At 38.8% G+C, this 15,078-nt stretch overlaps 3 protein-coding genes across 3 annotated transcripts in view; 2 read left to right on the plus strand and 1 right to left on the minus strand.

Annotated features, from left to right (window-relative positions):
- Positions 1–217, plus strand: part of gpank1 (G patch domain and ankyrin repeats 1) — a gene marked incomplete at its 3' end in the record, with an annotated part of 1,504 nt that extends 1,287 nt beyond the window's left edge. Inside the window, exon 2 of the mRNA XM_079691432.1 lies at positions 212–217. Coding sequence (XP_079547558.1) covers positions 212–217 — 6 coding nt within the window. The remainder of the gene's footprint in view (positions 1–211) is intronic.
- A 699-nt stretch (positions 218–916) lies between these two features.
- Positions 917–8,012, minus strand: LOC307044249 (cytochrome P450 3A30-like). Its single transcript, XM_079689336.1, has 14 exons — positions 7,879–8,012; positions 7,611–7,704; positions 7,438–7,490; positions 6,578–6,677; positions 6,036–6,149; positions 5,810–5,898; positions 5,443–5,585; positions 5,209–5,336; positions 4,809–4,881; positions 2,686–2,846; positions 2,502–2,569; positions 1,959–2,117; positions 1,515–1,677; positions 917–1,407 (listed from the first exon to the last, which is right to left on the minus strand). Exons 1-14 carry the CDS (start codon positions 7,947–7,949, stop codon positions 1,333–1,335), a joined length of 1,491 nt encoding a protein of 496 aa, XP_079545462.1. The 5' UTR covers positions 7,950–8,012; the 3' UTR covers positions 917–1,332.
- A 254-nt stretch (positions 8,013–8,266) lies between these two features.
- Positions 8,267–13,703, plus strand: LOC307044240 (cytochrome P450 3A40-like). The gene is made up of 13 exons (XM_079689324.1): positions 8,267–8,447; positions 8,532–8,625; positions 9,361–9,413; positions 9,741–9,840; positions 9,928–10,041; positions 10,589–10,677; positions 10,793–10,941; positions 11,052–11,179; positions 11,271–11,346; positions 11,431–11,591; positions 12,360–12,586; positions 12,836–12,998; positions 13,393–13,703. The coding sequence occupies exons 1-13, from the start codon at positions 8,383–8,385 to the stop codon at positions 13,468–13,470; spliced, it is 1,497 nt and encodes a 498-aa protein (XP_079545450.1). The 5' UTR covers positions 8,267–8,382; the 3' UTR covers positions 13,471–13,703.
- The last annotated feature ends 1,375 nt before the right edge of the window (positions 13,704–15,078 follow it).

Genomic DNA, 15,078 nt, shown 5'->3' on the forward strand with positions numbered 1-15,078 from the left:
AAGTAAAGTTTCTATCAGTTGTTTTTTGTACATACAGCAGTTAGGATATTTATCTAGTTATCTGTCTTGAGCAGCAGAAGTCATGGTGTTAAAGGGTGCCCTTCAGATGGCCATGATTCTTGTATGTTATGCAACTAAACAAACCAACAGTGCACTCTCCCTTAGTTCATGAGCTCATGGTACCTTCTCACCCAATTGAACACACCTGCAGCCTTGACCATGTGACTGGCGGGTCACATGCGTGTGTTTATCTGCAGTTTCAACAGAGTAACACTGTCTGGGTATTTCATTTAAAGTTGCACTCCTGTCTGATTTTATGTGTTAGGGTTTAACGTGTTTTGAAGTCTTTATTCAAATTGGCACAACTCAAGCCAAAGGGGGTCATCAGAGCTGCAAAACGCTCCCCCAACCCCGACAATACAATATTAGACAAACCATATAATGTGTAATAAAACACGTCAATTATATTTTTGCCCAATATCACAAATTACAATCTCTATCTGGATAGTTGACAAAGACATTGGTTCTTGAAAAACTTGCTTCGGATAAGCAAAACCCACTAACAAAAGCCCACTGAGTCATCAGAAAGCTGAGGTGATGACTTTGTGGTAGTCTTTCAACTGACTTGAGAGTATTTACGGGATATTGCGATGTATTGCATGATGTGTTTTTGTATTTTTAGGAATTTTACTTTGTTGTTCGGATACTTTATGCATTTCAAAGACTTGGAGTAATGTGGCCTCCCCCCAAATTTCATGCACATTAAATCAAAATTGCTTGTGTGACAGTAGATATGAGTATACGTTGGGATCCACTGGTGATTAAACAAAATGTAACATATCAAGATTCACAAATCTTACATCAGCTGCTAAATCTATCTAGAGATGTGACCAAAACACAAGAAAGCCCCCAAAGGTACCACCAGTTAGTTTTTATTGATTAAGCTGCATGTAACTTTGATAAAAGCATTTTAACAATAAGATAGCGTAAGAAAATAAATCCATGTTAATGTGTCATTTTGCCTCCTTGACATTAGACATTTTCAGACATTTTGTTTTATGAGTTTACTTTTTAGTTTAATTGTCAAATCTGGTTGAGTTTGATTTGTAATCATGACACTAAATGTTATTCATTAGTGTTTCGACTATACATATTTTTCCTGTCAAACATTTCCATCACTTATGAACGTCTTCAATTATTAAAGTCAGGGTCTATCACAATGTCACATCAGATTACAAACTTTTATAAACTTTAAGCAGCATTTTTTATTACTAAATGATACATTTAGAGGATAGTTCAGCTCTCCTAGTTGTCTGCTTTTCCTGAGGCGATTTAACGTGTCACCAGCTTGAGCCTGATCGGTTTCAGAGGTCCAACCAGACCTTCTGGGTTCATTATCAAAGGGATCTATGAAATACAAATACAACATTTAAAACACGTGCTCTCTCTGCCAGCAAATCCAACTTGTCAAGTGTATTGAGCAATCATGTAGTAAGCATTTAAAAAGTAACCACCTCCGTCTCCTCGCAGACGGAAAAGCTGTAGTTCTGCAGAACTTCCACCACGGCCAGTTTAATCAAAACCAGAGCAAAACGCATCCCTATGCAGTTCCTCGGCCCGAGCCCAAATGGCAGGTAGGTGTACGGGTTGATGCTCTGCTTGTTCTGTTTACTGAATCTTGAATAAAAAGCAACAAAGAAAAGAAAATTTAACTTTTACACTCATACAAACATAAAAGGGAATCTTCTTATATACTATGTTTCACAGGATTGTACAAATGAAGTTTCTCAAGATTCACGTTCAATTTCTTTATTTTACACATAAAGTAATTTAATTAAATCTAAACATTTACAACATCAACACACATTTACAGTACACACATCTATACACATTTACAGTATACATTTCACCTTATACATACATTTATAGTACACACACAGGAGCACTGTGGCATCTACCTGTCGGGTCGGAACTCCTCAGGCTCGGGCCACAGCTCGGGGTCGCGGTGCAGAGCGTAGACTGGGACCATCACGAGCATGTCCTTAGGGATTGTGATGCCACTGACCTTTACAGTTTCTTTGGCAATCCGTTCAAGACGTCCAGCTGGAGGGTAGAGCCTATTGTCAAAAGATTACTGACATTATATATATTATAATATTTTGAAAATCTACAGACGAACCCAAATGTCTATTCTTGAAATACAACATAATGTTGTTTCAATGGCAAGGTAGCAACTCAAAAGAACAAGATGGTTCTGACTTTCTTTTATAATTATCATATGGATTTGTGTTATGTTAGTTATTTGGTGCATGATCAAATGCCTGCAAATCTAATGACATTCCTGACAACCTCAGCTATTCTTCATTTTTAGTGCTCATTAGCAAATATTAGCATGTCAGCAAGCTATAATAATGGTAGTAACATTGCTAAACATTAGCATGTTAACTTAATTCTTATGCTTAGCATGTTGTGAACAGCTAGTATAAGAAAAAGCTCTTTACCTCAGACACTCATTGACGACACTGTCTAGGTACTCCATCTGCATCAGCTCTTCATATTGGACAGAACCCTGCAGAGATACAAATCATGCTTACACTAAACACAATTCGGGATTTTGAAAACTTTAATTTAATCAATTACATGAAGTGCAGAGAATGACTCTTGTACAAGAAACCTCTGCTTTACCTTTTTAGGGAAAGTGGAATCTATCTCTTCTTGCAGGCGTTTCATGACTTCAGGATTTCTTGCCAAACTGTAGGCCAAGGCAACGAGAGTGAGGGCGCTCGTCTCGTAACCAGCAAACATAAACATTGTGGCTTGAGAAACAATTTCATGATCAGTGAGACCTGTCAGGACGGACGAGATGCATGAAGAGGGATGAAGAGGAAAAGAGGCCTCAAAATCTTTTGTGTGCATACAGGTGTGTGAATACAGGTGAGCAGTGGCGGTTCTACAGGGTGGCACGGGGTGGCAGCTGCCACCTCAGAAAAATGCCTTGCCACCCCAGCTGCCACCCCATTTGGCAGCTTTGTTTTGAAAGAAAAGTTGTGGCTCATCGGACATTTATGAGAGAAAATCTCTAATGTCCGAGTGCAAGTGAATGCAGCACAAGACGCGAGCCTTGTAACCCCTCCCCCCCCTGGCGCGAGCTTGGAAATATGATTGGCGGCGATTTCATTTGAACGGGAGGACAGCGCAAAACGAGAAGCATTTCGGATACAAGTAGACATAAGCAAGTGGGCGTTGGTCGCGGGGGTACGCCGTACCCCCCCTTATTTGAAGCATGATTTCTTTTTTTAATAGTTTAATACATCTAAAATCATTGCCAGTGTTATCAGTTGCAAGTGTGTGTTTGTTGTAATAATGACGAAAACATAATAGGCAGATTTCACAGTAATTATAATAAAAACGTAGCTCAAGCATTTATGCAACTGGATTTGAAGCGTGTGTGTGTGAGGGGCAGAACCGTGTGTGTAGGGTGACCAGGTGTCCCGCACTGTGCGGGACTGCACACACAGCATTTTTATTATTTGTCCCGCGTCCCACACATTGAGACTATGTCCCGCATTTGAGTGATATCGCGCAGAAAGGCCGGATCGGTTCGCTGACAGCCGGCACCGCCCTTTATTATTATATTGTCTAAACGGCATCATGTAAGTTGAGCTGACAGGCGACACAGAGGTCCCTCAAGCCCCCCCCCCCCCCCCCCCCCCCCCACGTTGACAGTTCACGAGCGCGAGTGTCTCCCGTCCACCCACCACCCCGTCCACCCAGTAAAAAAATCCCCACTACACCACTGGACAGAAGGAATGAGGTATTTGCGGTCAGGGTATGACGGTCAGGGTATGACTGGGGTAGGCTACAGGCATGAAAAATTATGTTAAAGTAAGCAAAACAAAGTCCGCCAACTCGCGCGGAGTAATCACACAGACAGCAGTTAGTAAGATTGATTTCAGTAGCCACTTGTCTGGAAATACCGAAGACTCATACTTGCCAACCTTTAGACCTCAGAAATCGGGAGCAAAGTCAAATCAGACGGTGTGTAAAACTTCACTGCCCAGCCAACAGAAAGTAACCACTTTGATTTAACTAGGCCAGCAGGGAAGGACTTTCCACTGAATAATAACTGCAGCGATGTTTATGTTTTAGCTGAATACACGTTGTTTAACCCTAACTGATCTTTAATGTTTGTTCTTTCTGATGTAAAGTCAAGGTTGTTACTGTTTGCAATGAAGTCGTGGGGCGCTGAACTGTTCTTTTGATTCTTTTGAATTATGATAGTAATTACTGGTCTTTCAAATTTGAAGGAGGGTGAGCAAGCATCTTGAGGAACGTTCATCATTAACTCAACAAAAAATATAGTTTATTTAATAATAACACTGAAGATGTGAATCATAACAGTGATTGACAGCTGATAGGAATGATATGATTGTTAATATGATCATATTCATACAGACACACATCGATGAGACAGTTAATGTACTTATTGCAGCAGTCTGCATATTTGGTACCCCTGCTGGTCTAAGAGTTAAACCAACTCACTCAGTTCAAATTCATTAAATTACGTGTGCCACCTTAATATATGTATATGTAAGGCTTTACTGATGTGCTACAATAATGTCACCAAATGTTATTGAGTTAAAATATCAATATTGTGGCTTTCCAAGTTAACATTGATTGATATGACTGCGATTAAATCAGCATATACTTCTGCCAGGGGATGCCACCCCTCAAATTCTCCTGCCACCCTCTGGCCACCCGGTGAATATTTGTCTAGATCCGCCCCTGCAGGTGAGTGAATGTAATACCTTTATTCTGCTTTTCTTTCTTGGCTTCACTGGCAGACTGAGAGTTGATCATATGTTGAAGGAAATCTGCATTCTGAAAACAGGAATGATACATACTCTCCAACATGTGTTTGATAGTATGTTGTATGACAGCACAGTGGACCATGACAATCCACCATCCACAGATTGGGTTTGTATGGTAAACATGTGTTGTTGTTGGAATATCCTGAGTCAAAGATGTGTGTGTACTGGATATGTGTTGTATTGCTGTCATTTTTCATCAACTCCCTTGATTGAGGAATCCAATGTTTATGCAAAATGTTGGTGGTCAGCTCAATTGAGCGCGATCAGATGTTTATTGTAATACGATGAAATGAAAAACAGAAAAACAAAATTGAGTTTTTTATCGTTTTGTCCAAACCTGGTGTGAGCTCCTGTCTCGTTCTTTTCTGACCTTCCCCAGAAGAGTATTAAAGAATTGAGTAGAAGACTTTGGAATCAAGGAGACCCCAAGTCGCTCCATGAGAGGAAGAAGAACAGGGAAAAACCCTGAGAAGAGAAAGAGGGTTAGTTATTATGATCTTAGTCACGAACATATCTGTTTACATCAACATAAAGAATTAAAAGGTGCATGTCATTGAAAAGCAGTGGATACCTTGGAAGATGAAAAGAAGTGGGTTGAATTTAAAGAGCTTCGAGGCGTGTTTGATGAGGGGATGTGAGGGGTTGTTTATTGAGTCCACATCCACACTGAATGCACAGCTGGCCATCACATCCATACTGTAGGCTCCAAAGAAGCTGGACACACAAATAATGATATCATTGATTATTTGTTGAAACCAGTTGCCGCATAGAAAATAATGTACTTGATCATAATTAAGCTCCTGTCAGCTGTTAACTTAGCTTAGCACAAAGACTGGAAAAAGAGGGACACAACACCTAAGCTCAACAATATACAGCCACTTTGGTTATCATGTGACCATCTTGTCACATGTAACCATGCATAGCACCGCATTACTCACTCTTTTACTGCTATGACTTCATTATTGCACGCCTTGGACTGCAGGCTGGTTGTGAGTTTGCTGGAATGATGTTTCATGAGGCTAAACATCTGAGAGCAAGGAAAAAGTGTAAAAATGAGAGTGAAGTTAGTGTACTGTGGAGATGAATTGGTACTATAGAGTCGTCCTCCATCTTTAATCATTCAAAATATGACTTTTACAACTTGTGAAGAGCCAAAAATCGTACTTCTTTTATACGGCCAGAGGTGAAAGAGGGAGTGAGGATGTGACGAATCCGTCTCCATTCGTCGTCCTCAACAATAGAGATAGCGTCATAAAGGTCCCCATTCAGACGAAAGTTCTGAAGTTTGTTTGAAACACACCACAACAATCTTTTTTATTTTCTACCCAGAGATATATCAATAATTTTTTTGTAAAAGCAAGAAATGTGTTCCCCAATAAAGAGTTGCTCAAGGAGATGGACTCGTTTGATTTACCCTCAGTTATCTTGTTCATATAAGAGATATACTTTGAACTATGCACTGTAGTCGAACAACACAATAAAGCCATTAGAATTGCTTTTTTTTTGTTAAGTGGTAAGTTGACATTCCCCCCCCCCCTGCCAATCCTCATGTCCTCACTGATTTCAAAATCACATTATAACAACTTCAATTTGAAGACAGCTTTAGTCTGCTAAAATTGATGATCAACGGATATTGTGGTCACTCTCCAGTGTCTTATTTACAGCAATCCTTTATATTTTCTATATAGTGTTATGTATATCCTCACCCTGCGGTTGGTAAAGTAGGTGAAGCACTCCTTCACGATGATGGCTTTCACCATGTCGGGGTCCATCACTGCCAGCACGGGCTTCCTGAACTCGTATGATCTAGACATTTAAACAAACACATTTAAATGTTGGGCATTCATTGTTAAACTCTTGTTGCTATAGCAGGAGAATATCTGCTGCCATTAGTAAGGCTACAGCTGATACAAGCAACCACGGGTGAAGTTCAAGAGTCAAAACCAGTCAAACGTTGTCACATAATAATACGTAATTATGAGTAGCTTGGTGTTAGGCTTAGTTAAGTTTTATACACTTCTGCTTTACTGGCTCTTTCTTAACTTACATTTCTACAGGAAATCTATTTTGTGTTTTGGGCAGGTAATAATAACTTGTATTGCTATATGTTGTGTCTCTGTTAGATAGTAGTTCCCTATGAGGAGCTTATCACACAATCTCAACCTTTGTTTTATGTTATTAGGATGCTGGACAAACCCACAGCCCTGTAATTCAGTTTTATGGTCTAGAGTTACCGCATTTAACAAGCTAATGAAACTCAGGTTCATTTTTCATAGCTCTGCCCACACATTTGACAACAAATCCTTTCCTTGATTACTGAGACTTTAAATCTACTTTGCTGACGTACCGTTAATTTTGGGCCCTATCAATGAATCGTGTCATATTATCATATTGAATTCTTAAGCAACTTCACACCCCCACCGACATCCTTTTTTAATATGCATTTATCATTTATGTTTTTTGTTTGTTTTTTATTTTTCCTTTTTGAACCCACCAATAATGTTATTTGCATTTGACTTTAAAACTGAAAAGCAATTAAATAAAAAAAAAGGCTTTATGGACTCACCCCCATATTTTTCCATACTTATTAGCACACTCGATGTCATCCTCGTAGTAAACCTGGTAACAGAGAATGTACTGTATTTTCATCCCTAATCACAAAAAATATCATTGTCCGTTGAATGACAAAATCAAGCGAATTTTATTTAGATAATAAAACTGTATTAAATATTTACATACAGAGCGGTACCTGCCAACTGTTCCCCAGTACGTGTACGGCTTTGGACCTGGGATTCCCAATTTCTCAAATATACCATGAGTCCACTTGCCATACCTGTACAGAACAGAAACACAATAAAATACAATCAAAATAAAAGTATTTAAGGTCACATTGTGTCAGTCAGAGACTTTAATCTTAACTTTGGTTATTTGGTGTGTTTCTAAAGGTGATTTAAGTCACGGTAGTACGAATAATCTTCCTTAGTTCAAATAAACCTCTGATCCTTACACAAAAAACAAGCAGAAGAATATGATCAATAGAATCCATGTTTCTAAAGAGAAGAAAGGAAGATATCCCATGGCTCTCGCTTGCTCTGCCAAGTTGAACTGACCTCAGTTTTGGACTGAACTCTGACTGACTGCATGTTCGAAGGCGTGGCTTCATATCATATCATATCACAGTACGTTTCTTTAGTACATAAAGGAAATAATGTCTTTAATGGCTTGGTTGTATTGCTTCTGTAACACAAGCAATACAATTATTAGAGCCCTAAAATAGCTGCGTCACAGACGACAGAGATACTAATGCCTGTTTTTTAATAATGGTGTTTAGTTTCTTTCTGTTAATGATTCACATAACAGTGCCTGTCTGTCATTGGTTCAGCTCTCACACACTTGGTCACGCAACCTGAACAACCTGAATGTGCAGCACGACATAAAAGCCTTTGGTCCGTGATTTTGGACTTTAGTGGAGCTTGTGCTGCCATTGACTAAAAAGAAAAAACACGCAGAGATGGGCTTTTATTTTTCCACTGAGACATGGACCCTCCTGGTGGCTTTCATCACACTGACCATTGTGTGAGTGTTTGAAAATATTTGTCCGAAGTATGTATGCTGTGTGTTTGTTTGTATGATGACTTTTCTGTTATTTTTGTTTCCCAGGTATGTCTGCTGGCCATTTGCTACATTTAAGAAAATGGGCATCCCTGGTCCAACACCAATCCCTTTTTTTGGGACCATGTTGGCATATAAAAAGGTTGGTCAACATAACTTTTCAAAATCAATACTCAATCGATTCATACCAGAGTGTACAGGCTAAGCAGGATACAGAGTAGTGTGGTAGAGCACCTTACAAATATCATTCAAAGGGATTATGTGTAAAAGTGACTTACATTTATGTGTAAAAGTGTATGCATGATACTGAGTGAAACTGGTATGTTATGCTTTGATGATATCTACACTTTGCATACTGATAAAGTCATTTAAAACTTCCACAAGGTTAGCATGTGTGTGTAATGGGTGCAGCATGATGTGGAGTTTAAATCTCTGATTACATCATGCATATTGTGTCATTCAGTTTTTAACGGTTTCACCATTTTCTCATAGGTTAAACGACAAATGCAATTGTTATAAACGTATCAGTGTTCAATTTCTAAGATGAAAATAAAGTATTTTAATTGTGTAATTAAAATCTGATAATGAAAGTTTTCCTTTTCCCATTTATTTTACATTCCGTAATCCATCAGTGTTTAAACATATTTTATTTTGTGGGAAGTCTGAAGTGAAGTTGTTGAAACGGATGATTTAATGGTTGATCATTTGAACATGCACCGTGTTGCAACTCTTGTTTTTGTTGATATATCCTTCAGAATGAACATCACTTATGTTAATGATTTCCATATTTAAACATTTGTTTTCATGCTACAGATATCTCCAACGCATTGAAGTGGACAGAAGAAAGGTGTATGATTCATAATCTTTTTTTTGTCAGGGATTCACTGTCTTTGACGAGAATTGCTTCAAGAAATATGGAAAAACATGGGGGTAAGTCTGCCTGATGTACAGTGCGTGTATTGTGTATTATGTATTGTGTGATAATTAAGTTCTTGGTGTCGTGTTAAAATCTTGAATGTAATGCAATTGTACCCCCACTCATCCTGGAGAAAAGCCAGAAGCAATGAATCATTTCAGGTTTTTCATTCCTGCATTATCTGATTGTTGTCCTTTTGTCTATATAAAATATGCTTTTTCTGTTTGTAGTTTTATTGTATATCTGTTTTACAAAGAAGCTTTGTCTCTGACTGTATCAAAATCTCACTTGGTAGGTTTTTTGTATCTATTCATATTCTGTTCACTTCTTGTCATATTTAGCATATTTGATGGCCGTCAGCCCGTGCTGTGCATCACTGATCCAGCCATGATCAAAACTGTTCTGATAAAGGAGTGTTACTCTCTCTTCACCAATCGCAGAGTAAGCTAATCTAAAACACATTTGATAAGTCATTGCGTTACTTGAACACTTCTTATCTGTGGCATGTTTCGTATAACTCTGTTGCAGAACTTCCGTCTGAACGGGGAGCTTTACGATGCTGTGTCAATCGCTGAGGACGATCAGTGGAGGAGGATCCGCAGCGTTCTCTCTCCCTCCTTCACCTCAGGGAGACTGAAGGAGGTACAGCCCCCTCTCCCTTTATTAATAACTTGCCTAATCATTAGCTCAACCAAAAAGTGTTGTTGCTCCTTGGATTGCTCTGGGATTTCTTAAAGGCAAGGCAAGGCAAGGCAAGGCAAGGCAAGGCAAGGCAAGGCAAGGCAAGGCAAGGCAAGGCAAGGCAAGGCAAGGCAAGGCAAGGCAAATTTATTTATATAGCACTTTTCAACACAAGGCAATTCAAAGTGCTTTACAAAAAATGAAAGACATTCAGAAAATAGCATTTAAAAACAGTCATTAAAAAGAAAAGTTAATAAAGTGCTAAAGAGGAGAAAGTACTCTGCATTTGACAAAACAAAGAACAAATATAAGAGAAAAATAAGAAAATCAAGCATGGTTATGTGTAACTGAAAAGTTCATTTTCCCTTTGTCACCTTGTGGCCAGTCAGATTTGTTCTGCAACTGCTTTTTAAACCAAAACAGCAGAAACTCTTTGTGTATTGTGATGTGTGTTCTACTTTTCAGTTTTCAAGTAAGCACGTTCAATATTTCCCTGTCTGTACTGCAGATGTTTAGCATAATGAAGCACCACTCGGCTAACCTGCTCAGCAGCATGAAGAAGAAGGCAGACAAGGATGAGCCCTTAGAGATGAAGGAGTAAGGACACTAAATACAAAAAAATTCAATACATACTGTATTCGTTTATTGCAATACATGTCTGTTTAGGCCTGAAAGGATAAGGTCATCTCTAATGTGTTCGTTTGCTCCTTAGGTTCTTTGGACCCTACAGTATGGATGTAGTGACCAGCACAGCCTTCAGTGTCGACATTGACTCACTCAACAACCCCTCAGACCCTTTTGTCACAAACATCAAGAAGATGCTGAAGTTTGATTTTTTTAACCCTGTCTTCCTCACTGTTGGTAAATAATAAATGTTGCTTCTATTAAATGCAGCCATTCATAATTGTGTCCTTCACCTGTCCAATATTTACAGTAAATACAACCAGTGTCCTTCCTTTGTTCTTGAACAGCTTTTTTTCCCTTCACGGGTCCTATTTTTGAGAAGTTGAATTTTGCATTTTTCCCTGCTTCGGTCACTGATTTCTTTTACGCTGCACTGCAGAAGATCAAGACTGGTCGAGAGCAAAGCAAGCAAAAGGTATGCCTGTCTGTGCATGTGTGTATATACATATATGTGTATATAGTGTTATCACAAATATAATCAAAGCTATTATTATGTCTTCTTTTAGAGTCGAGTGGATTTCCTTCAGCTGATGATTGACTCCCAGAAAACCCACGATTCCAGTGAAGTGGAAGAGGACAAAGGTGACACACACAGCCACATACAGTACACATGTTAAAGCACGACTTAAAACAAATCTTAATAATATCTCTTTGCTATCTCCCCAGGTTTAAGCGATCATGAGATCCTCTCTCAAGCAATGATTTTCCTGTTTGCTGGCTATGAAACAAGCAGCAGCTCTCTCAGTTTCTTGGCTTATAATCTGGCGATAAACCCTCATATCATGAAACGGCTGCAAGAGGAGGTGGACTCCACTTTCCCTAACAAGGTGTGGTATAAGTGGGTGGGGGGAGGATAATATTGGAAGTATAGCACGTGGGTCTCAATATAATTAATGTAAAGCTGTTTCATTGGTTTTTGGCAGCTAGATAAGATAACATTTCCACCAACTCTTAAGGATCTATAAGCATACTTAGCTAAACGTGTCTGTAGGCTATGCTATAACCAAAAAGAGGACAAGCCCAGTAAAGCTGCTGAGTTAAGTGATCATTCTCCAGGTGTGTTATTACAGCATATGATTAGAAACTGGATACAGCTTGCCACTGTAAAATAGCAACTTGTTATTTTGGATCAAATCAAACAAGGTCGAAAGTATTAGTAACCATCAGGAGAGATTCTAGGCAGATTTTGAACCTTTTGTCAGGTAAGCGGTTTCCCACTTGTCTCCTCCTTTTGGTTTAGCTAAGCTGACCAGCTGCAGTCTGTACTTGTCTATAGGAAAATAAATGAACAGAACAGATCTATCTTGAACTTTTTTCCTTCTCATTTGACTAATACAAAATAAAATGGCAATGGTTGTTATGGGGAAGTCACTTTTCTGTAACCACAGCATCCTTAAAGTGTTATTAGCCAGCTAGCTAGCTAAACCTATAAGTGGTTATGGATATGGTTCCCATTCCTTATAAAGGAGAACAGTGTTATTTAGCCTCAGTTATTAACCGTTATTGTTTCCCTCTAGTGTTCTTGTGGTCCAAAATGTCCTTGATATAATTGAGTCTTGGTCTTTTTATGTATATGTGTGTCTTTGTGCTTGTAGGGTCCTGTTGAGTACCAGGCTCTGATGGAGATGGCATATCTAGATGGCGTCATCAACGAGTCTCTCCGATTGTACCCAATTGCCCCACGTCTGGAGCGTGTGGCCAAGGCGACTGTGGAGATAAATGGCCTTGTGATTCCCAAAAATATGGTAGTGATTGTACCCACATGGACCCTTCACAGGGACCCTGATCTGTGGCCCGAGCCAGAGGAGTTCAAACCTGAGAGGTTAATATACTGTATATATCTATATGTTAAGGTTAACCAAAACAACCACAAAAAGAACCTAAGCTGTGTGTGTGTGTGTGTGTGTGTGTGTGTGTGTGTGTGTGTGTGTGTGTGTGTGTGTTTACGTTCGTGTGTGTGTGTGTACATGTTTACGTTTGTGCGTGTGTGTACATGTTTACGTTCGTGTGTACATGTTTACGTTCGTGTGTGTGTGTACATGTTTACGTTTGTGTGCTTGTGTGTCCCCAGGTTCAGCAAGGAAAACAAGGGGAATATTGATCCGTACACATACATGCCTTTCGGGGCAGGACCCAGGAACTGCATCGGGATGCGATTTGCTCTGGTGATGATGAGACTAGCATTGGTGGAGATCCTGCAGAGGTACAGCTTCTCTGTGTGTAAGGAGACTGAGGTGAGACCACATATTTGTTATCTTAACACTGCTTGTAATTGATTATGCTGAATTCGTAATCTTTTTCATGGTGCAGTTTGATCCAGTACCATATCCTTACGATCAAGATACTGCTAGTTTGATGTGGGAAAACAAGAGTGATATGACACCTAGGATAGCTAACCAATCATGATTTTTGTGCATGTAGGTCTGTCCAAAGATCAAAAGCCATTAACCTGACACTCTGTACAACGGTACAGGTGACATTATTCATCACTGGGCCGGAGAGTCACTGCTGTTTTTGCTGAAATGTTAAAATAATGCATTCAATAATTCTGTAATGCTGCCGGATGTTTGTTTAGTTGTGCATTGTTGACTTTGTTCACACTTCTCTTTGCGCATCATTTCCTCCCAGATACCCTTGGAGATGGACATCCAGGGTCTGCTGATGCCAAAACGTCCAATTCAGCTGAAGCTGGAGGCACGTTCTTAATCCTTAAACTGAAAAAAACAAGAATATAAAGGTTAATCATTTGAGCTTTTATGCATACAGACCTATTGTAAATAATTACAAACATTTTACCAAGGTAAAAGTACAGTTGTGTGTGCAATTGTATCAGTTACTTCTGTTTTTCCTGTCAAAGCTTTAATGTCAAAATAAATTGTGTCACAAATGGATAATTTGTAAAGCCTGTGTTAAAGATAAAATAAATGGATTTTTTCTCATATGCACTCTCATTTTTAAATGTGATTATTTACACTGTCAGAGCAGCATGCAACGTGCAGGGGCTAAAGATGTGTCTGAACAACAGAAGCAGGACAGTAACATGTTGATACTTAAAATAAATATGTTTTATATGAGGGTCATTGTTTAATATGAGGGTCATTTTTCCAGTAGGTAAGACAACTTACAATAGACTTTGATCCCAAACAACAGCACATCTAAATGTTAGCTAAATCACAGCTAAATCAATACTTCTCTGATAAGAAAACAGAGGTGATTACTGAAATGTATTGTGGGCTGATTACACAGGTTTCATTACATTTCACAGGTGTTCATGTTTTTGTTTTCACCCTGTGTAAAACATGGGACTGAAATACAAAAGTAAATAGAGTTTGTTCAGATATCAGCCAGGAAGTGAGTTCATGTTTTATCAGATATTTCAGTAATAAAAAGCATAAACTGGATTTACTCAAGTACTGTAGTTAAGTACAATTTTGGCTACATTTCCTGATACATTATACTTCTTCTACTCCACAACATTTATTTCATAATTTAAGTTTCTGAAGAACAGATTCAGATTAACTATCCAAAATAAATTAACAAACGTTTCGTCATGTATTATTATAGAATATGATAAACTTAATCGGTTCCTTGGTAAAATGTCAAGCTAAAACAATAAAAATAAATGCCTGGAATAAAAACAACAGCGCACTCGTGTGGATACTATTTTATATTGTGTTCATTTATTGACCATGTGCTCCCGCTATTACAGATCCATTATCCACGTTTTTCAACCATCTTGTTCTTTCCATGTTTATAAACAGAGGGTAGAGATAAAAAAAGGAAAGAAAAAAATTCAGAGCCGAGCAACCCAGCTCCAGTGCAGACACCACATGTTCCTGGGCTGGGATTAGGGGGGCGCTTATCTGCTGAAAACAGCTGAAATCTGTGTTGATATTACACCAAACTTGTCAATTAATGCTGCATTTGAAGAGCCCAAATTGCAGGAATAAAATATAATGAACTGTTATCCCATATGAATACTTTTTTTGTGTCTTTCAGTAACTTGTGATTCGTCAATTTAACGTTTTATATATTTAACTTTAATTAAATGACTAATTTGCAGCCGTTTGAATGTATACAGATCCGCATACCAGAAGAGACTCGAGAGTGAAAGACAGTAATAAGCCTGCATTTTTTAATACTGCTACAGAGTGGATGTTAAATCTTGAGGTACTGAAGTGAAGCTCTAGTTTCCTGTGTGACGTCATGAACTGCAGCCTATCGGCTGAGGTGCCCGCGTGTGGCGTTCAGGGAAGAGAATCAATACCAATTGTTTATATGTATTTATTCAGAATGAACAAAGAGAAAGACAAG

This window comes from Notothenia rossii (genome assembly GCF_949606895.1).
Source record: "Notothenia rossii genome assembly, chromosome: 1".
NCBI lineage: Eukaryota > Metazoa > Chordata > Actinopteri > Perciformes > Nototheniidae > Notothenia > Notothenia rossii.